The 26,695-nt window shown below is 46.7% G+C and overlaps 1 protein-coding gene across 1 annotated transcript in view; it reads left to right on the top strand.

The window, feature by feature from the left end:
* PAX5 (paired box 5) overlaps positions 1 to 26,695 on the top strand; it is a 177,734-nt gene that overhangs the window by 83,841 nt on the left and 67,198 nt on the right. The window contains exon 7 of the mRNA XM_007197009.1: positions 14,210 to 14,339. Within this exon, the coding sequence (XP_007197071.1) occupies positions 14,210 to 14,339 (130 nt within the window). The remainder of the gene's footprint in view (positions 1 to 14,209; positions 14,340 to 26,695) is intronic.

Here is a 26,695-nt window from a genome sequence, read left to right as displayed (position 1 = left end):
CCCTCAAGACCCGCCCGCTCTTCCAGTTGCCCAGGGATGTCGCTGTGGGCTTGGGGCAGGTCCCCGGCTGCTCCTGAGGCTCGTGCGCAGGCGTGATTTACTGCACCTGTCCTCGCCACATGTCTTTAAAATTACAGTGCCCATTTCCTGCTGAAATAATTTCCACAAAGAGTGGCTCCTATTACCGCAAGAGGCTTGCAGACGTCATGATTTATTATTATTTATGGTCCCAAGGCCTTGTTTATGCAAGACGGGTTAGGTGCATGCGATAGAAATGCCATTATGCAAATGACATTGAATGTCCTTACTGCGCCTAAATAATTTTTGTGTTGGACGATTAAACCTCATCTGTTATTGATATGGGCTGCAGTCGGGCTATTACAGAGTCCCAACAGTACTTACTCCCAGTAATGGGAAAATTGAGAGAGAGAGGCCAACACAATTGCCTCAAGTGGGCCGTGATGGTCTGGAAGGAGTAGAACATCTCGGAGGCCCGTGCTGAGGGAGCCTGCAGACTCCTCGGATAAATAAGGAAGGCTGTGCCGGGCAATAAATTAAGCCTCGGGTTTGAGTGGGTGCCTTGGAGGATTTGTGGCCTTCCAGTAGTGTGATTTAGCTATTTGATTTAGCCAGGGGACTAGGCAGCCCCACTCCGATTTCCAGGTTGGCCCTTGCGCAGTGAGCTGCCACCGTGGAGGGGAGGGCACAGGGAGGAGGGTGGCCGCCGATGATACCCGGCATCCAATCTGATGCGCCAACACCACGGCTGCCTGCCGCCTGGCCCCTGCGCACACCCGCCTGCCTTCCAGAGCTCGCTCGCTCGCTCTCTCTTGTTCTCTCTCTTTTTTTTTGACACAGCTGTGAAGTCCCATTTTGATCAGTGTTGATAGCTTATGAATTCCAAAATTGACAAAATTTACAGAAAAATGAGGATAATCCATCTTCCTTAGCAGCCTGTCAGGAGCTGGCCATACTTCATAATCTCCAATTACAGATGCTATTTTCCGACATTTACATGCAGATATTAGAACCAAATGAAAATGAGAAACAAAGAGAGAATGGAAATGCAGCTATTTATATGTATAAAAGACAAACAGGTGAATTCAAGACATTTAGATTGGATTTGGAGTCCCTCTAGGAGTCTGGAAAGAGACAGCTTTGAGCACGTGGGGTTTCAGAATAAAATGGTAGGACACGTGGCCTCTCCAGGCCTGTCCGTGGTCTGGCAGTTTGGGTTAAAAAATGAGTCAACTCTGCTGGAACAGCTGGGGATGCTTGGTTTGGTTGGGGCCATGTAGGACTTCCCCAGGGTTTTAGGGGGTCCTTGGGGGAGCACCCAGAGCTCATGCTAAGCCATCAAGTACACCTACATTTCACAAATGAGTGAGTTTAGAACCTCCAACATTCGTCTTTAAAAATGGTATGTTTGTGCGGGGTAGCAGGCAATGCCACTAGAGTCAGCTCCCTCTCCAAGGCAAATTTCAAAAAGTTGGCACATTCTGGTGACCAATTCATAAACTCCCCCTGAGTAGAAGATGCAGGAAGATACCACTTTTTGTCAGAGGGCTCTGGCCAGATGCACAGTGAGTTGCACCAATAAACTTGTAAAATGGGTTATAAATAATAAAATTAATGGGGAGAGAAGGAGTTCTGATACATGGATCATCCGCTTCCTTCTCGGCTAATCTGGTGAGAGAGGAGGGTCTGGGAGGAGGCTTTGTAATGAAAATGTTCTTGCCATAAAATTGAAGGGAGAACAGCCTTGTTGCCCTCGCAGCTGTATGTGGCACTGGCTTCTGGAAAGCCGGGGATATTAATTAGCAGTGCTTTGGATTAAAGTCTCCCAACCATGTCGGATGATGTGATTTTTTTTCTCTTTGTGAGCTTGACATGGGTGGCAGGGAAAAGTCTGCTTGGGTTTTCCCAGCTTACTGTTATTACTGAACTTTTCTTTTTATGTGAGGGATCAAACCTCTTCCTCTCCTGGAAATGAAAATGAGAGATTTCAGGGTTTTCCTGGGCAGTTGGGCAGAGAAAGGCTGTTATGTTGGAGCAGGCAGAGGAGGTGGAGATGGTTGGATGGGGAGATGTGAACGTCTCTGACTTTGGCTTGAAAGCTTTTGTTTATTTGTGGGAAGCCTCTTTCTAGCCAGCAGTTTTATATTATTTGAGGTTTGATTTGTGGTTGAGAGGTGAAGGAAATAAAACCAGGAGGCTAAAGTTAACGTGTATGTGTGTGTGTGTGTGTATGTGTGTGTGTATGTGAGAGAGAGAGAGAGAGAGAGAGGGAAAGGAACTGTTAAAAATCAAGCTCGAACCAAGCCTTCCGAAGTGTAATTGTTTACATGTCCAGTCTCAAGGCCAATGGCTTGCTTGTTCAAATAAATTATAGGTATTAGCACAAAGAATGGTTATTATGCTTTCTTTCCAGGTATGAAATGCAAGATTCATGAAATTGACACGACTGCAAAATGCAAACATATTTTCAGTAATTAAAAGCAAAGGCTCTTAAGTTAATCCTGATAAAGAGGCATATAAACAGAAACACCATTGTTATTGTGCTAGTTTTGTCTCTATTATTTACATTAGCTAAAATTTGGGCTTACACATAAGAGCTCAAATCTAAGCCTAGTGTCTCCTTCCTTTAGTTTCTCATCTTTCTAAAACCAGAATGTTGCCTTCAATAGAGAACACAGCGCTTGAACCAAGCAAACAGTCCAATGCCTGATTTTTCTGTTAACAGTGCTAACAATGTCACGTTTTCCTTTATTTCTCTGTTGTTTCCCACGAATATTAAGATTACTTGCTAACACTGAGATCAGTCTGAGCGCAGCTGTCCTCTGAGTTGATCATTTAGGCTGCCCTCTGCGACTAAGTGGGGAGAATAAATGACGAGGTTCATACCATCACTGGCCGAACCCACCTGGAAACATTTCATACTGGAGGTCATTCTAGAGCCGGGATGTGAAGGGGTGGAGGGACAAGATTGAAGGAGAGGAAAGGAAAGGGCACTCAGGGAGAAGGACCGGCCTTGTCACAGGTAGAGAGTCAGGAGCAGGTAGGTGTCTGAGGAGGCTGTGAAGCCTATGAAGATGCTCCTGGCCTAGCAGTCGGTCTCCCTCTCCTGGGCCCAGCGCGAGGCACTGTGGAGTCATGGTGAAGAACACAGACTTTGGCATCAGACAGGACCTGAGTCTTAACAGCCCCTGAGCAGCTCACTCCACTCCCTATTCTCAGTTTTCTCATTCGTTCCAGGATAGAGTTGATGACGGTGGTGTCTGGTGGCGTTCAGGATCTCAGACTTGGAGTTGCGCTGCTGGGGGGTGATTCAGACACATTATTTTGGCCCCTTGTGCCTCATTTTCATCCTCTGTAAAGCGGGAATAATAATACTTACCCCGTCTGGTCGTTGTAAGATTAAATAAATTAATAGATTTTAACACCTAGAACACCTAGCTGGTGTGTAGTAAGCATCCAAGAAATGCAAGTACTCCTGACTTATTCTGTGTCTGAGGGTTTAGATGAGAACTGGTAGAGACGTCTGAATTGGAGTCTGAAATAGCCGTGAGAGGCCTGGTCCTCTCAGCCTTCTTGTTCTGGTATTTCTCTTGCACGGTGTCTGTTTGGCTCTAGCAAACTTTGGTGACAAAGAGGGCACACCCTCCCGAGGCTGCCTGTTTGCCTTTTCAGAATGTTGCCTGTTACAAAGTTCTTTCTGATGGGGAGCAGAAGGGGCAGAGAGATGGCCTTTGGCCTGAGGAGTGTGTATATGTGAGTGTGTACGTGTGTGTGTGTGTGTGCACACATGCGTGTCACCACTCAGCGGGAACAGGGCAGAGGTGGTGGGGAGGGACATCCAGGTTCACCTCCCTGCCCCCATCCTATTGATCTTGCAGTACAGAGGGAAGTCTTTTCATTTCTTCATGGCCCCAGGATAGCCTTTCTGTCTTCCCACAGTGGGGAAATAAGTCCAAAAGAAAATGAGCTATGAGCATCCTGGGATGCTCCCCACTCCTGTACCAGGATGAGGGACCTCCCTTTGCATGCCCCCTTTCAGGCCCCTAGGTAGCCAGGAGGCTTGCATTCCTTTGGGGGTAGTGGGTCTCCCTGCCCTTTTCCCTTCCCTGTAGCAGGATGGAACAGCTAGGCCCCACCATGAACTGCCTGGAAGAAGCTGGTGGAATTTGGCTGCTCCAAGATAGAGCTTCGTTTTCGGAAATCTCCCTCCTCTTCTCTACATCAGGATCTGGATGGCAGAGTCTGAGCAGACCCTGGGGCTTCCCAAACAAGGAGTCCTCCCCTCCCTCCTCCACACGAGTCTACCACCCACCCCCCTGCATCTTCTTATCATTCAGGGGGCCTTGGCTGCTGGGTCCCAGCTCTTGTCCTCTGGAAGTGGAACTCTGTGCTCCAAGCTTTGTCATTTCTTCTCTTGCATTGGGGGAGGACAAGAGCCGGAATGCTCCGAGCCCAGGGCCTTACTCTCCCTGCTTTTCTTACAGATTTCTTGAGGTTCAGGGTGGGCACCAGATTCCTTTGCTCCTTCCCTGTCTCCCTTCTCAGCTTCACTCAGGATATGTCCTGCCCAGGCCTACTGGTGGGACCCAGGTTCAGATCAGGCTGCCCGAAGGAGCCTCCTCGTCTCAAAGGGAGAGCAGACATGCTGCCAGATGATTGGGATCAAGTAGCAGGGGACAAACGTCCTAGATGAGGTGCGGGGAAAATGCCAGGGGAATTCAGAGAAGGGGATGATTTGTTTCAACCAAAGAGATTTATGGAAAGCATCCAGGAGGAGATGGCATTGGAAGTGGGCCTTAGAGGACAAGATTTGGACTGGGGTGAGGATGGAAACAACATGAGCAAAGGCATTGAGTGGAGGGACTGGGGCGCTCAGGAGTTCGTGTGTGTGGTGTGGCTGGAGTAGAGGGTGCCGTTTGGGAAGTAGGTAGATCTGAGTTGAACCTGGAAAAGTAGGTTGGGATTTGGATTGGGGCCTGTATGGTTTGGGTCAACATTACCTGGAGGCAGTGAGGAGCCAGGGAGGGTTTACCAGCACAGAACATTCACTTACAACTAGCATGCTGGTTAGGGGTGGGGGAGAATGAATACTTGAAAAAATCATCTACAAAATCACTTTCCATTTCACAAGCGCTTGTGGTGAGCTCTGCATTGACTGTGAGAAGAGCATGAGTTAACCAGGTGATGAGGCAACAAAAAAAGCAGAAGTAGGCTTCTTAGGCCCCGAGAGGACATTCTCTGGAACTGGGGCCCCAGAGAGCACACTCAAGACCAACGTGGGGAGGCCTTAGCACTTTGTTGTAGCCAGAGCTGTGTGGCCACCAAGCGGCTGCCTCAGGAAGTAGTGAGTTTCCTGTCACCAGTGAGTTTCGAGCATCAGCTAAAGATCAGCCTCCATAACCCCTGAGCTCCTTTGGGCCCCGAGATTTGGGGCTCACTAAGATTCTCTAAGTGGCTAGGGCGGGAGAAGGGGGCCTCCGGATTAGTCATTTCTGGAAAAGTTTCTCCCGGACAGAAACCACAACACCTGATTTCAGTCTCCTCTCTGGGGCTTCCCCTGCTGTCCCACACCACCTGGAAGTGTGTCTGGGGGTGGGCTGGAGGGGCGCCTGCCAGGCTGTAAACAGAATAGGGAGAGATGAGTCAGTTAAACCTTGCAAATCTCTTCTTGGAAGCCCCTTGATTCCACTGCAGACCATGTTGACCCAGGCATGGGCACAGTTCTGGAGAACCAAATGAATAACAAGCATGTCTCATTCATGCCTAGGGTACTTTCTGATGAATAAAAGCACTTTGCCATCACTTACCCTCTCAGTGACCCTAGGAAGCACCTATGATGCTGTTGGCAGAGCCAGGCCACAGTACCTGTCCCTGTTCATTTGGTTCCACAGGCATTTATGTCACATCTGTTCAGAGCTGGGCACTGGGCCAGGAGCTGCTGTCACAAAGATGAGGGAGACACAGCCCTATCCTCATGAAGTTCACATTGTAGTTGGGGAATGAGAACCCTGAGCAATTAAGTATACAATGCAGAGTGTTAAGTGCAGTGGTAGGGATGTGCCCACTTTGGGGTTCTAGGAACACAGAACCTAGAGGAGGGGACAGGAGCAGGGCACACAGGAGGGGAAATCCAGGAGGGCTTCCTGGAAGAGGGAGGCCATTCAGAATTCTTGGCAGTTCTTCCCCTCAGATAATGCTGACAGTAGCCCTTTGTAGATTATGGGGTACTTTTTTGCAGGCGTTATTCGTAGTCCCTCCTTTCAGCACACATTTTTTTCAAGTTTGATTCATCTTTATTTGGTTTAGTGGAGATGCAATGCTAAAACCTAATTGTTTTTTGTTTTCTAACTCTTTAAAATTAAACTTTTTATTTTGAGATAATTGTAGATTCACATGCAGTGCTAAGCAATAATACAGAGGGATTCCATATACCCTTATCTAGTTTCCCCCAATGATAACATCTTGCAAAATCACACTGGGATATTGATGTTGATAAACTCACTGGTATATTGGCCCTGAGGACTAAAAAAATGAGAACAAAAAGGCTTGCCCTCAGGACTTGACTTTCTTATCACTCCCTGTGTGCCTCCTCACGACCCTGTGAGGTAGGTCATATATCCCCACATTACAAATGAGAAAAGGAGCCAAGAACTGAGGTGCCTGGCCTGGTTCCACACAGCACAAACTTGGCTGTGTCAGACTTGAACCCCGTCCTCCTGTTCCTAGGGCTGGTGGGCTTCCTCAGCCACACTCCTGCCTGTCTTCAGTCCAGGCCCTGGGGACACGCCTCCCCTACTCCAGCTTCTGTCCTCCTCTGGGTAGGTGTGTAGGGGGCAGGTGTCTGGTCCCTCAGGATGGGAGTGGTTGGCCTCTGGCCCAGCTCCCGAGGGCTACCTCTGGCCCAACGGTGAGCCTGGAGGAGCTCAGCAGGTGACGGGGAAGCCTTGTGGCCCCAAGTGGCCAGCTGAGGCAGCCAGCCCTCCAGCCTGTCCCCCTGCACTGCCCTGCTTCGTGCTGCCCTCCTTCTCACGTGTCTGTGTTTCTTTTCTCCTCCATGCTATGGCAGTGGTGCCCCGTGCTGATGAGGCAATACTTGGTGCAGCCCCAGGCAGTCCTTTTCCAGGTAATTTCCTAGGGACCCAAATGACACCCAGCACACACTTTCCTGGGGCATGCGCCTCCTTGAGTCCCTGCTAGGATTCCTTGACCCTTCATGCTGTGTAGTTTCCGAAGTGTGATCCCTCTCCTTATCTTTCAGATTTTCACAATCGCCTCGGCAGGCAGGCAGCAAGGGGTTAGACTTAAATCTCATTTTATTAATAAGGAAAATGAGGCTCAGAGAGCTGGCCCAGCTTGCCTGAGGTCACACAGGTGAGAAAGAAGCAGAGCTGGGGCAGGAACCCCGTGTTATTGCTCCTAGTTCACTGTTCTTTCTACCACGGGATCAACCGCTATAAATGATGCAGATAAAAATTAGCTAAGGAAGTCCATTCCCCTCCCTGAATCAATTTTTCCAGGTTGGGAAAGATGACCCTGAGCATCCTTCTAGCTCAGACATTTGAGAGTGCAAGACGGTTTGTTATCTGGAGCATGGTGTCTGAGAGGAGGGTGTGCATACCTGCCAGTGCTTGAACTTGAGGCCTCCCAGGAGTTTGTGGCAGTAGGCAGAGAAGTTTTTGGTTTTTTTTTTAATTGATGCAAACAAAATGTGGAACCCACCCATCTAAACTATGCTTGACGGATGATTGCCTATCTTTTTTTTAAAAAAAACTTTTTGTTTTATATTGGAGTATAGTTGATTAACAACGTTGTGTTAGTTTCAGGTGTACAGCAAAGTGATTCAGTTATTCATATACATGTGTCTATTCTTTTTCAAATTCTCTTCCCATTTAGGTTACATAATATTGAGCACACTTCGCTGTGCTATACAGTAGGTCCTTGTTGGTTATCCATATTAAATATAGCAGTGTGTACATGTCAATCCCAAACTCCCAGTCTATCCCTCCCCCTCCCCCTTCTCTCCTGGTAACCATAAATTCATTCTCTAAGTCTGTGCGTCTGTTTCTGTTTTGTAAATAAGTTCATTTGTGTAGGGTTTTTTTAGATTCCGTGATATACTGATATTTGTCTTTCTCTGTCTGACTTACTATACTGAGTGTGACAATCTCTAGGTCCATCCATGTTGCTGCAAATGGCATTATTTCATTCTTTTTAATGGCTGAGTATATTCCATTGTATATATGTACCACATCTTCTTTATCCATTCATCTGTCGATGGACATTTAGGTTTCTTCCATGTCCTGGCTATTGTAAACAGTGCTGCAATGAACATTGGGGTGCATGTATCCTTTTGGACCATGTTTTTCTCCAGATATATGCCCAGGAGTGGAATTGCAGGGTCATATGGTAGCTCTATTTTTAGTTTTTTAAGGAACCTCCCTACTGTTCTCCATAGTGACTGTACCAATTTACGTTCCCACCAACAGTGTAAGAGGGTTCCCTTCTCTCCACACCCTCTCCAGCATTTATTGTTTGTAGATTTTTTGATGATATGGCCATTCTGACTGGTGTGAGGTGATATCTAATTGTAGTTTTGATTTGCATTTCTCTAATAGTTAGCGACGTTGAACATCTTTTCATGTGAGTTGGTGGAGAAGTTTTATCCCAATTGGTTGCATTGGAGTGGATGCTCTGTGAATTGCTAACCTTGTTCATTTCCCTTCCTGGGTCATAGTCAAGGACAGCACCAGGGAGCCCTGATGGGAAGGGAGCAGAAGCCCAAAATGACATCCAAAGAAAGAATTCCAAAAGCTTGGAGAAGTAGGAATGTGGAACACAGTTGTTGCCTGTGGCTGTCGGAGGCTGGGGGCTGATGGAGGGAGGATGGGGGGCTATGTTCCCAAGGGCATAGGTGCACCAACACAACCCCACTGTTCAGCCCTTGGCTTCCCAAGTAACGATGAGATATGGAAATAGATACCACTGTTACCAAGAAAAGAGACACCAATAATGTATTCTCTTCTCTTCTCTTTCCGTGTCCTGATCTTCCCTCCTGTTTTCTTTTTCTGTCACTCTTTCTACTTCTCCCAGCCTCCATTTTCAAAGAGGACATGTCCTGCAAAATAAACAATTACATATATCTAAGTTAGTTAAGGCTGAAAAAAGTTCAGAAATTGTGCAGAGGAAAGAGTAAGATCATTGCAGGAGGCTCCAGCAATGATGTAGTTGTGGTGATTGAGCACTGAATTTGACTGATTTTCCTGGCAACCAAGACAAAGAGGGATATGTAGTGGTTTCCAATGTTACTATTGTTCAATCAGAGGCAAATTAACCATTTGTCAGGAGAAAAAACTTTTTTCTGGTAATGAATTATAGGAGAGATTCACATGGAATTTGAATGTTCTAATGGGCACGTCTCTAGAGTTTGTTTGGTTTTTTTTTTAAAGTTCTTTGTATGGCTGTTTTCTTTTATTGCCTCTAATCAGTGTTAAATGCCTGATATTCTGTCACAGACCAGTGAAGTCACTTCCTCAGGGACTTCACCTCATGGTAGACAAGGATGCTGTTTTCTGATCACCTGACTTGATGAAGGGTAGAGGTGGGAGGTTAGCATATTATTTGGAGCTCTTGTTTGAACACTCCCCAGCTAATTTTTGGATGTTGTGGAAAATGTCATGCTGCTGGACCATGCATTCATTCATTCAACAAGCACTTAGGGGGCCCTGGTGCTGTTCCATGCTCTATGCTCTCAAGGCAACCTGGAGGGAGACAGACGAACAGCCACTACATGTGGTGGGAAGTATGAAAATAGGGGTCTGTGCAAAATGACGCCAATTATGGAAACATAGACAAGGAAATCATGATTTATTGGTAGGAATGTGGGGCCCAGGAATGGCTGCACCAAGGAGGTGACATTTGAGCTGGGTCTTGTGGACAATGTAGGAGTTTAAGTGGCTGAGTGAGATGGGCCTCCCAGGCAGGGGTAGGACAGTGCCTGGAGTGGCTGAGGAGCAGCCAGTGGAATAAGGTTCCAGGGATCCCAGGAGACTGGGGAGAATGCCGTTGCCTTTAAAAATCTAGGCAGCTCAGGGGGACAGACAGTGGTGAGAAATTAGGGAATAATTACACAGCAAATGAAATGACAGCATCCCCTGATTCATGCAGGAGCAGAGCAAGAGCTGTGGAATCCCAGCAAAGAAAGAGATTGGGCTCAAGGCCAGCCCTGTTAGGTGGGGCGGTGGGAGACACAAATGGCAAAGGCCAGTGAGAGCTGGTTTATGAATCCAGCTGTCCCCTGAGCCCCAGCTCTTTAGGAAAGGTCACTTTACCTTCTGGCAACCATCGGTGGTTGGGAAACTGGGTTTTTGGACCTCCCACTGCACGTGTTACACAAGTTGAAGATTTTCGTGTCTTGAGAAGATGATTCAAAGCCAACTTTTGAAGTGACTGGACAAACCTTGATACTGAATTTATTGACTAAAACAAAATCAAATAACAAAAAGGCCCCTCCATCTGGACATTAAATAAGAGGCAGGATTGGCCACCCTCTCCCCATTTTCTTAAACCCAGGTTGGCTATGTTTTCTTGGGAATCAGAGGCTTTCCCTTGTGGACCCAGCTGCCTAGCCTGGAGTCTAGGAAGGGGCCAGGCCTGGTAGTGGGGTGGGGAGAGCTGCAGGAATGCTCCTCTTGGCTAGGACGCTGCCTGGCTCTCCTGAGGATAAGGGGTCATTCATTCATTTGCTCATCCAAGTGTTCATTGCGCAAGCTCTTCAGAGTCGAATCCCAGCTTGTCTACTTTTTCATCTCCACCTCTTCCTCCTGCAGCTATTGGCATGTGCCTTGTTTTTGGATCACTCCTGTCTCACCTCTAAGCGTTCCTTCAGCTCTTCTCAGCCTGGGGGTCAGGGATTGCTCGGGCCCAGGATAAATACAGCCTGCCCAAGAAACCTTTCCTCACCACTTCCTGCCCCGTGTAAATGAATGGCTCTGTGCCCTTGTCCCTGTTGGATGGAGCTTTGGGGCCACGTGTCTTTTCCCTTGAGGTTTGTGGATAAAGGTCAGAGAGCATGTCTGGTCTTCACGTGCCATCTTGCACACAAGAAAAGCTCAATAAATGCTAAGCATCCACTATGCTTAGGTCTCCAGTAGGACACAGGAACATAGGGAAATGGGAGGCGTGGTCCTCACCCCGGGGCCCCAGAAACCCCAGAGACCCTCACAGAGGCATCTTGACCTCCTGTCTTTGCACACGACAATGCACTGAAGGAGGAGTTTCCATTGAGCTTCACTTCCTAATTTTTTAAGCAAATTAGGGGGCTAATGTCATGCCCAAGTCCCATTCTGCGTAGGATAAAGTCTAGACAGTGACCTTTTCCCAATAGCTCCCTGCTTTATGGAATGAAGACTCTGCTGGGTGTGACCTATAGCAAGAATATATTGTCATCTCCACCTAGTACACACATACCCACTTATATGGAAACAAAGATTAATGAAACAGGATTTACTCTTTCTATGTGTGAGAACCTTAGAAAATTTCTCTTCTAGACTACTCTATTTTCTGTTTTAAACGGTTGGTACTAGCAAAGTGATTTCACACCTGTTAAAGGGTTAGAACACAATAGGAAAATCATTAGGGTAATTGTGGAGATTTTGGAGTCAGATGTACCCAGGTTTGTATCCTGGCTCTGGCACCTGGAAGCCGTGTGACATTAGGCAAGCACTTTCCCTCTATAATAGAAGTCTCAGTTTCTTCATCTGTAAAATAGGAATAACACAGAACCTACTACATGGGGTAATTGTGAGGATTAAATGGGATAATATAGGTAAAGCTCCTGCCACAGAGTAAGTGATCAATAAATGTGAGCTTTGACAAGGTCGTGAAGATTATGGTTTTTATTGTCCTGGTACCACTTGGGACTCCTGCTTCCTGGGGAGTGGTAGTCATGAAGGACTTCCTGGAGGAGGAGGCATTGAAGCAAGGCAGCAGGTTGACCAGGACCCACTGCTGTCCTCACAGTGACCAGGAACTCTGTGTGAGCAACCCAGGGCCACTCATTTCCTTTTCCATGAAGGATAGACTTGTTCCCAAGGATTTTTGGCTGGACCTAGAGCTGACCATGTTAGTTAGATACCTTTGCCTTTCACATTTAGGTCTCTAATCCACCTGGAATTGATTTTTGTGTCTGGTGTAAAGATCCAATTTCTTTTTTCCCCCTTGTTTCTGAATGGATAGCTGGTTACCCTGCATTTTTTATTAGAGTCTTATCCTTCCCTGCTGATTTGTACATCACCTCTCTCATATATCAAGATTCCATATGAGATATCTTTTTTATTTTTTTTAAATTATTTATTTATTTATTTATGGCTGTGTTGGGTCTTCGTTTCTGTGCGAGGGCTTTCTCTAGTTGTGGCAAGCGGGGGCCACTCTTCATTGCGGTGCGCGGGCCTCTCACTATCGCGGCCTCTCTTGTTGCGGAGCACAGGCTCCAGACGCGCAGGCTCAGTAATTATGGCTCACGGGCCCAGCCGCTCCGCGGCATGTGGGATCTTCCCAGACCAGGGCTCGAACCCGTGTCCCCTGCATTGGCAGGCAGACTCTCAACCACTGTGCCACCAGGGAAGCCCTCAAGATTCCATATGTGCATGGATCCATTTCTGGACTTGATTCTGTTTCATTGGCCTATTTTTCTGTGCCTGTGCCAGTCCCATACTGTCTTAATTACTGCAGCTTTATAGTGATTCCTGATGTCGGGGAGGCCTGTGCCCCATCTTGTCCTACCTGGGCTGGCTTCGGGCCTGTGTTCATCTCTGCGTGTTTCAGAATCAGCTTCTGCCGGAGACGGGTGGAGAGCCCCGGGAGCTCTGGACAAGAATCCATCTCAGGGTGCCTGGGCCTGCAGTACCTCCTGGACTCACGGCTGCCATCCACCCCGCTTGGCATCCGAGCTGCCCTGGCAGTACTTTCTAATTTGTTTGCAGAGAAAAGTGCCAGGAACGTGCCTGAGCCTGAGTCCCCTCTGCCTGCCACTTGCCTGGTGGCTCCTCTGGTTTCCCTCCCAGTGGCTCAGTCCTCATCATCCTACCCAGGGTGCCTGCAAACTTCTATCAGAAGACTGCTCGCTTCCCTGTCCCTCTCTGCCAAGGACATAACCCTGGACAGACAGGAATGTGTCCTCCACTGGCAGTGCCAGGGTGGTAGAGGAAACTCCCTGCACCAATGCTTGGCACAACTAGACTCTTTGGTTTAGGTGTTTGCAGATATTTCTTTTACTGAAGATAGGCCAGAGGAGTAGGGGAGTGAAAGAGATCTGTCACTCATGCCTATACCGTAGTCTATCCTTGAGTGGGAAGAAAGGTTGGCATCTTCACAACCTTGCCTGGAGACCATTCTGACAGTGGTTTGAATGCCAGCAAAATGACTCATCGCAAGCTCTGATTTCATGAAATGGCTTAAAGAAAGGAGCATGACTCATGGGCCAAATGCTCATGGTCAGTGTGGACTTGGTAAATCAGATATGCGCACCCTACAGTTTTCGGCATACAGGTGTTTACAGGCTTCCGGAATTCAAAAACACTTGCCAACTGTGACTCATATGCTTTGATATATTGACTTTTGGGTGGGAGTTTATGGTGAACCATCCCCTGTTGACCCTGAACAAAGCCTTCTTCCCCTTGTGCCTCAGTTTACTCATCTGTGAAATGAGGATTTGGATTGAGTGATGGCCCAAATTCCCTTTAACCCTTGTTTCTGTGATTCTACATCTGTGGTTTAAGAGCACAGAAATCAGAAACCTTTCTTTCCAACCTCTTGTCTACAAGACTCTTATTTCTGCCTTGCTTTTGGTTACGGATGTCTCTCTCCTCCTCCTTGCATTGAGGAGGATGGTTGTCTCTGGCTAGCTGGGGCTGGGTAAGGGAAACCTGCAGGCCATAAAGAAGCTAGGTTTGAATTCTTGTGCAGCTGCACTGAATCTTGTCTACCTCTTCACTTGGGGAGACTTGCTGATTCTCGATACCTGCCTTGTTCTGTCGAGCTGAATCTGCCCTCTCAATACTGGGGGTCCGTGAGCCCCCTGGGGGCCTTGACATTGGCATGGGTTAGCTGGCTGAGCCCAGAATATGATGGTGGCATTTGGTTGGGGTGCTTTGGAGTCTCAGTGCTGAGGTGTCTGTCTTGTTTCCTCTTTCAGACCGCCGATTATTCCACCATGGCCTCGCTGGCTGGAGGGCTGGACGACATGAAGGCCAACCTGACCAGCCCTACCCCTGCCGACATCGGGAGCAGCGTGCCGGGGCCGCAGTCCTACCCCATTGTGACAGGTGAGGGCACCTGGGGCATGGTGGGTGAGTGGCAGTGAGAGAGAGAGAAAGGACGTGTGTGTGATGAGGAAAGTGGCTTCTTGGTGCTTTTGGACTTGATTGGTCATCTTTGTCTTAATGAGGTTATGAGGTCCTGGAACAGGTCAGGCAGGGGACTGCTGGGGCCAGGAGTTGTGGCTTCGATGAGACATGGTTGTAGACGCTCTGGTAAAGCCAGAGGAGAGCAAATGGCAAACGGACGATGGGCTGGGAGGGGGGCCAGGGAAGCCTCGTGTCAGAGGGGCTGGGTGATTTCGGGGCCCCTGTAGGTGGGGCTGAGTGTTCAGAGCGCTGGGATTTAGCCCTCTCAGGAGAAAGGCAGCCCTGTTTGGCATCAGCCTGGAGGATGAGTGGGATTCCTGGCAGACTGTAGGTTTCCTGGCAGGAATTTTAGATTTCCAGGCAGAGGTGGAGTTAAGAAGGGCAGGAGGTTTAGGCTTCCTTTCTGGAAGGCTTGGGACCAGCTGCTTTAGCTGTCAATGTAAAGATGAAGAGTTTGGACCCTGGAGGCACACTGCTGGGTTTGAACTTGCCATTGACGAGCTGTGTACTCTTGGGTAAGTTATATAAGAATTCTGGGCTGTGGTTTTCAAATCTGTAATATGGTGATAGCACCCAGCCCACAGTGTTGCTGTGAGGATTAATGCTGTAAACATATGAGGTGCTTAGACTCTGGTCTAGCACACACAAGCACCCCATACATGTTGCGATTATTACTCCTCTCATGGTGGCTGGTCACGCCAGGCTCACTGCTGTGAAGGGGCTGGGCCAGGAGGGCGGGATCGGCAGACACCCCTCCCTGCTCCAGCAGCACTGGGATAATTTGGACGGACAGACTCAGTCACCAGCTCCGGGAGGCTGTCCGACCATGCAGGCAGAAGGCAGTCTTGGATACTTCACATTAACAGACAGTGAGGGGCTGGGGATCACACTTTGGCCAGAGCCTTGAGGTCCAGCCTAAGGTAGCGGGATGTCCCTGTAGGTTGGTAGGCAAGACACAGGAAGCAGTGACAGAGACAAGGGGTTCTGAGAAATGTTAGTGGGCTGTAGTTGCAACAGGGCTGCACTCAAGTTAGAACTTTAGGCGGGGCTGGGGGCCGGAGGAGACAGGCTCTCTCACAGCCTCATGTAGGCCCCAAGGCAGGGAGGGCCCGGCTGTGAGACTGGGGCTCGTGGGGCTCAGACAGGAGCAGCCAGGACTCTGGTTGTAGATCTGGGCACCACGTGGAGATCAGTTAAGAGGCAAGAGTGACTTGGTTCCCTGTCTACCTGAGATGGGGCAAGAGCCTGGAGGGCTGCTGAGCCTGCAGGTGGGGGGGTGTCAGTAATGGGGCACGGATGGGGGAGGCGAACCTCAGTCAGAATGAACTTTTCCTAACATCACAGGTGTCCCATGAATCCTCCCCCCTGGGGTCATGAGAGTCCGTGACAAGACCTCTGACAGCATTCCCATTTTACAGATGCAGAAACCAAGTCTCAGGGAGGGGCAGTGACTTGCCCAATATAAGGGGTAAAGGGGAGAGCTGGAGCCAGCCTTCAGTCTCCTGGGTCCTTATTCTTTTCAAAGAAGTACAAATAATTGGGTAGGGGGTTGTGGTAGGGTAGAAAGAAGCCTGAACTAGTTAATAACAATAATAAGTCACTTTACTGAGTAGTTATGGAGTACCAAACATTCTGGTAGGTGAACTTGTTTTACCCTTAGGGGAGCCCTGGGAGGTGGGTACTCTTACATCACATCCACTTTGTAAACAAGGAAATGGAAGCCTGGGGCAGCTTGCCAGAGATCACAGCTAGTGAGCAGCAGAGGTAAAACTGAACACCAGGCCAGTACAGTCTGCCACTCTACCACACAGATAATCTGGGGGCTAATCCTGGCGCCGTCACTTCCTTGCTGTGACTTTGGATGTGTCTCTGATCTCTCAGGGCCCTTGTGAGGATCACATGAGATCCCCGAGGGGACTGCTCTGCAGAGGGAGGGTTTGTTATTAGGGTTGGGGTTCATGGGTTTAGACAAATCACAGGAAGACATATTCTACCATCTGCACAAGCCTATTTAGATGGAAAATAATCCAGTAAACGCTGAGACTATAGTTGCATTTCCGAGACTCTTGTCTACTGACGTGGCAAACTGGTGGCCAGCTGCCCAAAGGGCTAATCTAGCCCACAGATATGGTTAGTTGGCCCCATGTAGGACTTTTTATAAATTTGAGTCAACATTGAAAATTTATAAATGTGGATCTCCGGCTTCCCTTGAAAAATAAGAAGATCTGGCCAGACTGGGCCGTATTCCCACATGGTCGTGGGAGGCGGGGCCTTAGTGGCAGCAGCCCCTCGAGATATGGCCCCCGCCCACCTGCTTTCTCATTATCTTACAAGCCTAACCTGGAAAGGAATTTGAGTTGAATACTCCTGATTTAGAAAGTTGGTGCTAAAAGCCAGCTGGGTGGTTTAGCTGTCCAGGATCTGCAGAAGTCTGGATGTGGGCTGGGTTTTCAGGTAAACCCTTGACCAAAGACTTGTTTGTATTATGATCAATCTATTGTAAAGTCACATCACAGAGCAGAAAAAGAATATAAATATCTCAAAGTCAGAATTACACCTAATGTTGAAATACTAAAATTACTCTAATTATAAATATATAATACTTATATAATAGTATAATATTATAAATATAACCATTAGCTTTCTTGTAAGTAAGCAATAGCTAGCTAGAAAAATAATAGGGGAAAACATTAACAATAGCATCAAAAAAAAAAAGGTAGAATGCTGAGGAATAAACTTAACTTTAAAACTCCACTAAAGAGCATAAAAGAATAAATGGAGAGATATAGCTTGTTCTTAGGTAGGAAGACTCAGTATCATGAAGATGTCAGTTCCCCCGAAGTAATATATTAATTCAAAGCATTTTCAATCAAAATGTCAACTTTTTAAAACCTGTCAAAATGACACAAATACTGGATAAATAAACACTCAAGGTAGCTAGAAAAATTCTGAAATAAAGAAATGAGTAAAACATAGCATATTTTAAAATGTTATGATAAAGCTACAACAATTAAAACTGTTACTGAAAGTGAAGTAAATAGACAAATGGAACAGCATGGAGCATCCAGAAATAGATCCAAATATATGTGGGTGTTTACAGATACAACATTACAAATCAGTGGAGAAAAGATAAATCATTCAGTTAATGGTGTAGGGACGGTTAGGCCTGTTGGATCCATACCTTATTCTCTATATCAAAAGAAATTCCAGGTTGATCAAAACTTTAAATTTAAAGAATGAAATCATAATAAAACTAGAAAAAAAAACATAAGGGAAATTTTTAAATAAACTTCGAGTGGAGAAGGCCTTTTAAAATCTGTACCAGGGAGGACTTCCCTGGTGGCACAGTGGTTAAGAATCCGCCTGCCAATGCAGGGGACATGGGTTTGAGCCCTGGTCTTGGAAGATCCCACATGCCACGGAACAACTAAGCCTGTGCACCACAACTACTGAGCCCGTATGCTGCAACTACTGAAGCCCGTGCACCTAGAGCCAGTGCTCCACAACAAGAGAAGCTACTGCAATGAGAAGCCCATGCACCACAACAAAGAGTAGCCCCTGCTCACTACAACTAGAGAAAGCCTGCGTGCAGCAACAAAGACCCAATGCAGCCAAAAATAAATAAATAAATTTATAAATCTGTTCCAGGGAATTCCCTGGCAGTCCAGTGGTTACGACTTTGCGCTCTCACTGCTGAGGGCCTGGGTTTGATCCCTGGTTGGGGAACTAAGATCCCACAAGCCGTGTCGTGTGGCCAAAAAAAAAAAAAACCGTTTCAAATACAAAAGACAAAGAAAAATGATATAAACGACTGCTTAAAACAGAAACGTTTTATATATGTATGTAAAAACACCCAAAAAAACAAAGAATAAAAAACTTTTTTAAAGTGGAACACAGATGACAAAAAGCTAATTTCCTTAATATATAAAGAGGTTTTAAAAAACAAATAAGAAAAAAAATCAGTAGAAAAAACAGGTAAAGCAAATGAACAGGAAAAAATACAGATGTCCAATGGCATATGAAAATATATGCACTTGACTCATAGTTTTAAAACTACAAATTAAAATAATCATGAGATACTCTTTTTTTTTGGCCACACCACGCAGCCTGTGGGATTGTGGTTCCCCAACCAGGGATTAAACCTGGGCCCTCAGGAGTGAAAGGCCACGTCATAACCACTGGACCACCAGGGAATTCCCAGGAGATACTTTAATAAAACCCATTAGCTTATCAAAGATTGAAATGTTTCTTGAGGTCCAGTGTTGGAGAGGATATGAGAAACAGATATTTCCATACACAGTCATAGGTGTATAAATAAGTGCAATCATTTTGGAAAGAAATTTGTCAGTATCTATCAATATTTTAAATAGACATACCTACCATCTAACTCATAACTTTTATACGCATTTTAAGGACTTTATCTCAAGATATATTCACACAGATGCACAGTGATACCTAAATCTATATAATAATGACAGAATTATTTATAATGAAAAACAAATGGAAAAAACTCAGTGTTTATCAATAGGAGCAGGTTAAATAAATTATGGCTCCTTCACACAATAAACTACTCTGCAACCATTAAAAAGAATTAAGCAGAGCTATCTGTGCTGACATGAATAAATGTTTAAGATATACTTTTAAGCAAATAAACAATTTGTAGAATAATATGTTTAGTATGATTCCATTAGTGTGAAAAAACATAAAGGACATACACACAGAGGCATGGACACACATGTGTAGATCAGATGCATGCATATGAGGATTCGGTAGGAGAAGATCCCCAGCCTCTAATGGGGCACTGTAGTGCTGTGCTGACACTGGGGTTCTCTGCTCAGTCCCCCCCAGTGTCCCCTGGGGAATAACAAATATTTACATTGCCCCTTTACTCTCCTGAAATTAAGTTCATAAAAAAATATAGCCTATCTTCACAAGTAATTTCAAATAAAATCAAAATAATACCCTAACTATAAGATAAAGGAGAAATGAAAGTGAAATTGTTTATAATTAACTGCTATGTACTTTGATAAGTAAGTATTCGGCATGTCTAAACTGCAAGACATAATGGAGTAGCCCAGGGCTCGCTCCATGCACAGAATCACCGCGAATGCAACAATCCCGAACACAGACTTACTGTGTTTCACATACTGTGAGTGGGATTTTACCAATAGGTGAGGAACTCTTGGCAAAGGTCCAAATAAAACAAAGTACAAGCTTTGCTCAGTTTACACAGTAGTTGCATTCCTAGAAAATTCAGTGTTTATTAAGACCATGGAAATTGCAAGGTCACATTTATATGGAAATGAAGTTCCGTTCTAGATTTAAAGAATTACAAGCAGATTTCTCACCTACCACCTACGTGAATGTTGGGCAGGACATGAAAATAGTGCAGGATAAAGGCAGATTCTTCGTTGTGTGGGACTGTTCCACCACAAGCCAATAACACCTGTCAATCATATAAAAGCTCCCACAAATTTTCAAAATACCCACTGGGGGCAGTTGATGATCCCAATGAGAGCTGTTAGAACACCTTGAAGGAATACCCCTGAGAGCTGTCAGGATGGGCCTACATGTCACCATGTGGCATTAATTTAATTCCACCTGTGCCCATGGATGTGTTGACACAGTTCTGAACTCTTCAGGGAAGGGCTGAGTCTTCCAGCCCCACCCCCTCCTTCTCCCCTCCTCACAAGGTGCTCAGCTAGACTGCCAGCCTGGGGTCTAGGAGGCGGCTGGTCTGTGTACTGCTCCACCCTAGCCCTCACACTCCTGGCTACCCAGGGAGATCTCATTAGAGAACGAGTCCACGTCTCTCCATCATTTATATGCCATGTTAATTAAGTTAAACTCCCGCTCTACCAGCCAGGGCCACGGTTTAGAAACTGCTCAGCATTTGCAAAGCAGTGACATGGCCCACCCGTTCCTGCATCGTCAACAGTTTGGGCCTGTCCTGATGGGGACTAATTATCTGCAGGTGTATCCTTGGGCCACAGGCCTGCTGATGGGGCAGCCACTGTGCCTACCTGCCAGGGAGGACAGCAGGTGGACACCAGCAAAGGACCCAGCAGTCTTGCCCCCGGCTGTGCCCACCTGACCCTTTGCCTGGGAAAACAAAGTAATGGGGCCAGCCTGTGTGCTTTCTGGCCCGTTCCCCTGAGGACCATCTCTTTGCATCACCAGTTGGAATGGGAGGTGGAGACTGAGGGAGGCTTCTTCTGGTTAAACAACTTTGGGAAACACCTGCCTGGTGCATGACCCAGGTCCTGGGGTCTGAGGCATCCCCTGGGCACTGTCCCCTCTAAGCAACAGAGACCATACATGGGCCAGTGAGTGAGCACCTACGAAGACAGACAGATGGCTGCCGAGTCCCCAGGACCACCAGCTCTGATTTCCTGGTATCCCCCAGGCTCAATGTTTGGAGTCTCTGTATCCCAAACTTGGTACCTGAAAGCAAGTAAGTCCATCTTCTTCTGCCTTTCTCATCTGAGCAATAGCTGAGGGCTGAAGGAAAGAGCACTAGACCCAGGAGTCATAGGAACAGGTTTAAGCCTGGATTTTGCCACCTAACTGTCCTATCATTCAGCAAATAGCTTGTCTTCTCTGAGCCTCAGTTTTCCTATCTATGAAATGGGGATGACAATTCCTGCCCTGCCTGCCTCCTTTGGTTGTTTCGAGGCTATAATGAGACAGTGACGGGGAAGGGTTTGAGAGCCACTAAGGGGGCATCTGAGTGTGTGTGGGCCGGAAAGGAGATCTGGAGGGTCTGGGATCCAGTGTTGGGTCTTCCCAGCCTCCTCTGGGGCAAATATCCGACCACAGACAGGCAGGGTGGGAGGGTCCTTCAGAGCAACTGCTCACTTCACAGTTGGAGAGACCCCGGTTCAGAGGTGGGAGGTGACCTGCTCAAGGCCACATCCAGTGAGTTAGAGCTGGATCTGGGGCTCATCCAGGGCCCTGGCTTCCACAGCCTGCTGCCAATATGTGGTTGGATGGACTAAAAAAAAAATCCCAGTTTAAATTTCCAGAAGGCATTTCTTTTAGCATATGACTGAGAATGTCAGCAGCAAAGCCAGACTGCCTGGCCTTGAAGCCCAGCTTCTCCATATTCTAGCTGCGTGACCTTGGGCACGTTACTAGCCTCCATGCCCAAGGTCCCCATCTGTAAAATGGGGCCCAAGATAGCACTCCCTCACAGGCTTCCTGCAAGGATTTCATGCATGGTCCACGCAGTCTTGGCCCGGTGCTTGGCACATGGTAAACACTTAACGAATGGTAGCTATTAGTATGTCCCTGGGCTCTTGTACCAAAACGTCTGGCGAGGTACCAGGCCTTTCTGAACGACCGTTTGCTTATCTCTCTGTGGGGAACACCTCCTTTGACCTGGTTTTTATGAGCGTTTTTGAGGCTTAATCAGACCAAACTAAATAAACCTCTTCACTCAAAGTGAAATCATAATGAAAAATAAAAGCAAAAATACAAAGAATGCCTCATGTATCCAGGTGGCTGAAAGGTGCTGGAAATATGACAATAAAAGCTACAACACAATACAGCATGATACCCCGTAACCAAGCGCTCAGCCATGGAGCTTTCCTAGGAGCCCCATGGAAGATGCTAGGCTCTCAAAGTTGTGTGCATTGGAAGGGGAGCATAATATCGATAGTTACTGTGTATCAGGCTGTCACTCGGGGCTTAGCTGGGAGTGAGATGGTGGCCCTGGTGGATAGTCCCTCCTTTCACTGAGCTTACCTGCTGGGGAGAGCCAGACAACTCTCAGCAAACACAGAAAGAAATGTGCAATGTGATTTCATACTAGCAGGTGATCTGAAGAAAACTGGAAGAGAGAGTAGAGAGAAACCGGTTGGGGGCAGTGACAAGAGGGGTAGGGGATGAAGTAGAGCCTCTCTGAAAAGGTGGCATTTGATCTGAGACCCCAACCAGGAGAAGCCTTGGGAAGATTTGGGGAAAAGGCATCTGGACAGAAGATACAGCCTCGGGAAATGCCTTTTTTTTTTTTTTTTTAACATCTTTATTGGAGTATAATTGCTTTACAATGGTGTGTTAGTTTCTGCTGTATAACAAAGTGAATCAGCTATACATATACATATATCCCCATATCTCCTTCCTCTTGCGTCTCCCTCCCACCCTCCCTATCCCACCCCTCTAGGTGGTCACAAAGCACCGAGCTGATCTCCCTGTGCTCTGCGGCTGCTTCCCACTAGCTATCTATTTTACATTTGGTAGTGTATATATGTCCATGCCACTCTCTCACTTCGTCCCAGCTTACCCTTCCCCTTCTACTTATCCTCAAGTCCATTCTCTACATCTGTGTCTTTATTCCTGTTTGGGAAATGCCTTTTAACTGTATAAATGAATGAGTGAATGAGGTGCTGAGAGGATGGGGCCATTTCTCAGTTCTTTCTCTGCTGCCAGTTGGGCCCAGCCCATAATCAGGCCTCAGGGACTCTGGAAGTTAGTGGAAACTTCGAGGTTGGGTAGCCCAACCCATCACCCAGCCCTGGGATCTATTCTATATCAGGACTTGGTTACCTCTAGTGATGGGGATTTCACTAGCTCAAAGGCAAAGAATCTTCAAACAGGACTTACCTGAAGCTACTCTCCATTGAAGTGATTTCCTTTCCCACTGGCAAGCCAGAGCTGAGCTGTCGGCAAAGTCTAGGCCGGCATCCGTGCTGTGAACTCAGACCCAGGCACTGGCATTCTGGGTCCTCAGGGTCCAGCCCAAATAGTGCTTTTTAAACCTAAAAAAAAAAAAAATCATAGCCCACATTTTACAGATCAGAGGAAAATAACCCAAATGTCCATGAGAAGGGGACTGTTCAATAAAGAAGAGCTCACCCGTAAGATGGAGTATTGTGCAGCTGCAGGAAAGAATGAGGAAGCGCTTTATGTCCTGACTGGGAAGATCTTGGAGATACATTATTCATGAAAAGAAGCAAGAATAATATATACAGAATGCTACCTTCTGTGTAAAGAAGGGAGGGGAAATGGGAATGCGTATTTGTTCACACAAGCATACAGAAGTTCTGGAAGGATACTCAGTAACCACGTTTGGGCATAGACGATGAAGTGGGTGTAGGAAGAGGACTTCTTACTGAATATCATCTACATGTTAAATTTTTTGAACGTTGTATATATATTAATATATCACTCTCAAAAAGTTAAATTTAAAAGTTCCTTTAAAACTAGGAGATTTCACATAAAGGCTAAAATGTCTAACTTGTTTTGAAAAATTGGAAGACTGTCCACCAGGGTCCATATTCCCACGTGGCCACGCTAGGGGAGCGTTGAGAAGGGACCATCCCTTTACATCAGCCGCACGCTCCTGTTTGTCCCAGGCTCCACCTGGCCAGCTTCACTCACTGTCCTTGCCTGCTGCTCCCTGTGGGTCTTCCACCTGCCCCAGCCCCTCCTTCCTGTCTCCTCTGACACCTATTCCTGCCCAATAGAAACCCAAGCCAGGAAGGGCTGACCACAGGCTGTCCAACTGGCCTTGCCTGTCCCTGACTCCAGGCCTTTGCTCACGCTGTTCTGCCTGTCTGGAATGGCTTTCCCCAAATATCAGCTCCGTGTATAAGCCATCCAGTGGGAAGGGCCTGGAGTGCCGAGTGCAAGGTTTTCCTGAATGTGTGACAATTAGGCATTTCAGCCCGGTGCAGTGATGTCACACTCTGTCCAAACTAAATGTTGTGGACCTGCTTCAGGGGACCACAAACCGGAGAGAAAACTCAGCACCCAAGATCGGAACTTTCCCCAGGAAAACAAGGCTATTTGCATTCCAGAAAGATTCAAGGTGAATCCAATTGGGGATTAAAGTATTTGTTAAATAGACTCACAGTTATAGATTCTAGAGAAACCTAGAATTTTGGAATCTAAATGTTTGGAAGGATACTCAGAGGTTCAGAGAAGCCAGAGGTCTGATCATTTTAAAACCCAAATGAAATTCAAGCATCTCTGTAATTAAAATGCACATCAAAGGAAAATATGATCTGCTTTCAGGTTAGCACAGTGTTCCTAAGAACTACTTGTTGAATAAATGAATTAATGTTTGTGTAAGGAGCAGTGTCAATTAAAAAAAATAATTTCAGGAGAAAGTACTCCAGTTGTTTCTGACCTTGTATTTTGTAGGATAAAAATAAACAAAGGTGGATGGCCATCCTGGTAATGCACTCATAGATTTTTACACTTGCAGGCAGCTTGGAAGCCGACCTTTCCAAATAGCCTTCGAGCAGGTCTCTGGGCCTCCAGCTTCCCAGCTGACCCTGCTGTGATCCATCTTCTTAAAACAGCGATTTCATTAGCTCGTCCTCCTGGTCAGAGATCTCCACTGCCTTGCCATTATCTGCAGGAGAAAACACACCAAACTGTAGCTCCTGGCAATTAGCAGGGCGGTTGCCATTCATCATTCATTCATTCTCTCATTCACTTACTCACCTCTCCATCAAAACCCAACTCCTCCTTCGCATCAGACCTTAGCCTAGGCTGGGTCTTGTGGCTGTAGGGTCTCTGCCCTCAACATACTCATAATTTGATGAGGGGGGTAAATGTGGATACATGTACAGGGCAAAACAAAACAAATAAGAAAAAGTAAGAGAAATACCCGGGAGAAGCCAAGTGCTTTTGAAGGCGTGGAGGAGGGAACTATTGCTTCTCTATGACTGTGGGGTTTGGGAACATTTTGTGGGAGACCACATGGAAGCTGCTCTTGGGGAGCCACGAACTCTTGGTTTCTCTGCTCTGAAGCTTGGTCTAGTCTGTTGCAATACCCCCAGCTTTACTAATCCCTTTTAAATCACGAAGGAATACGTGCTCATTGTAAAATAAATTCGAATGGTACGGAAGTACATGTAAACATGTGATTGTATCCCTTCACCCCGTTCCTAGCCTGTTCTGCTGTCAGCAGAGTTGATGGTTCGGTAAATATCCTTCCAGAACCTTTTCTATGCATAAAAAACTATATCAGGTTACACACATATAGTTCATTTCCTACAAAGGGGTTTTTGCTCTTCATACTGTTGGTCAGCTTTTTAAAAATTTTATTTCATGTTTTATGGACACCCAACATGTCGGTAGGTCCAGAACCTCCATCCTTTCTAATGTTCTGGATGAACCATAATGAACTCTTCTCTAGCAGTACGGGCTAAGGAATTCCTACCTCAGGGCTAAGGGGTGAATCCCTCTCAGTATTTGATACCTGGGGTGCAGACAGAGAAGGACAGGGTCCAGGAAGGGGAGCGGGATGGGAACCTTGGCATCCACGGGCAGCCCAGGACTGTCAGCTTAGAGACGGCAGACTGGGGTCCTGGCTGCTGCCTCCCACGTGCTCAGGGGTATGGGAGGAGGAGATGTGGCTGCTCTGAGCTCATCAGGGGAAGCCACAGGGAGGCAAGCTGTAGCTGAGCGCAAAGAAGAATTTTTTTTTAACAGTTTGAGCTCTCTGAAGCTGGAATGGGCTGCATCTGGAGATAATAACAGTGATAGCTAATGTTTATTGAGCATGTATTATGTGCTTTGGTTCATTTCACCCCTTACTCTATGAAACTAGGTACTATTTTTGTCCCAACTAACAGTTAAAAAGAAATTGCCTGAGTTCACACAGCAGTAAGTAGCAGAGCTGGTTTTCTCCTAACCCCTGTACTGTACTGCCTCTGGTGGTAATAAGCTCCACATCATCAGAGGTATCCAAGCAGAGCTCTTTCACATTCACCTGCAGCACAGTTAGACCGGCGGCCCCTGGGGTCTGTGGAAGCTGATCAAACTGTAGAATCTCTTGTACAGTCTCTGGAGCCAGACTGCCTATCTTTGGATCTCAACTCTTATCCCATTTATGAATGGGTGACCTCAGTTGCAACTGGGTGTATGTGCCTCAGTTTGCCCACCTATAAAATGGGAATAGAAACTTGTTACATGGATTAAATGAGTTAATATTTCAGAAGCACTCAAAACTCTGCCTGGAACATGGTAAGTGCTAAATAAGTGTTGTTTTAAACATCTGGAGCTCAGGAAAGCAGCCTAAACCAGAGAGCCAAGTTTAGGGGTCCTCCACAACAAGGGGATGGAGAAGGAGCTTGCCAGGGTTGGGATCTGTCCAGCGTGGAGCAGGCCTGATGGCTCCCTCTTCTGGATGTTCCACTGGCCTCCTGTATTAGTTTCCAGTTGCTGGTGTAACAAATTACGATGAACTTCACGGCTTAAAACAACACAGATTTATTATCTTACAGTTCTAGAGGTCAGAAGTCCTAAAATCAAGGTGTCAG

Source organism: Balaenoptera acutorostrata, chromosome 6 (assembly GCF_949987535.1).
Source record: "Balaenoptera acutorostrata chromosome 6, mBalAcu1.1, whole genome shotgun sequence".
Lineage (NCBI taxonomy): Eukaryota > Metazoa > Chordata > Mammalia > Artiodactyla > Balaenopteridae > Balaenoptera > Balaenoptera acutorostrata.
Note: the sequence above shows the minus strand (reverse complement) of the source record. Positions and strands in the feature narration are given on the sequence as shown.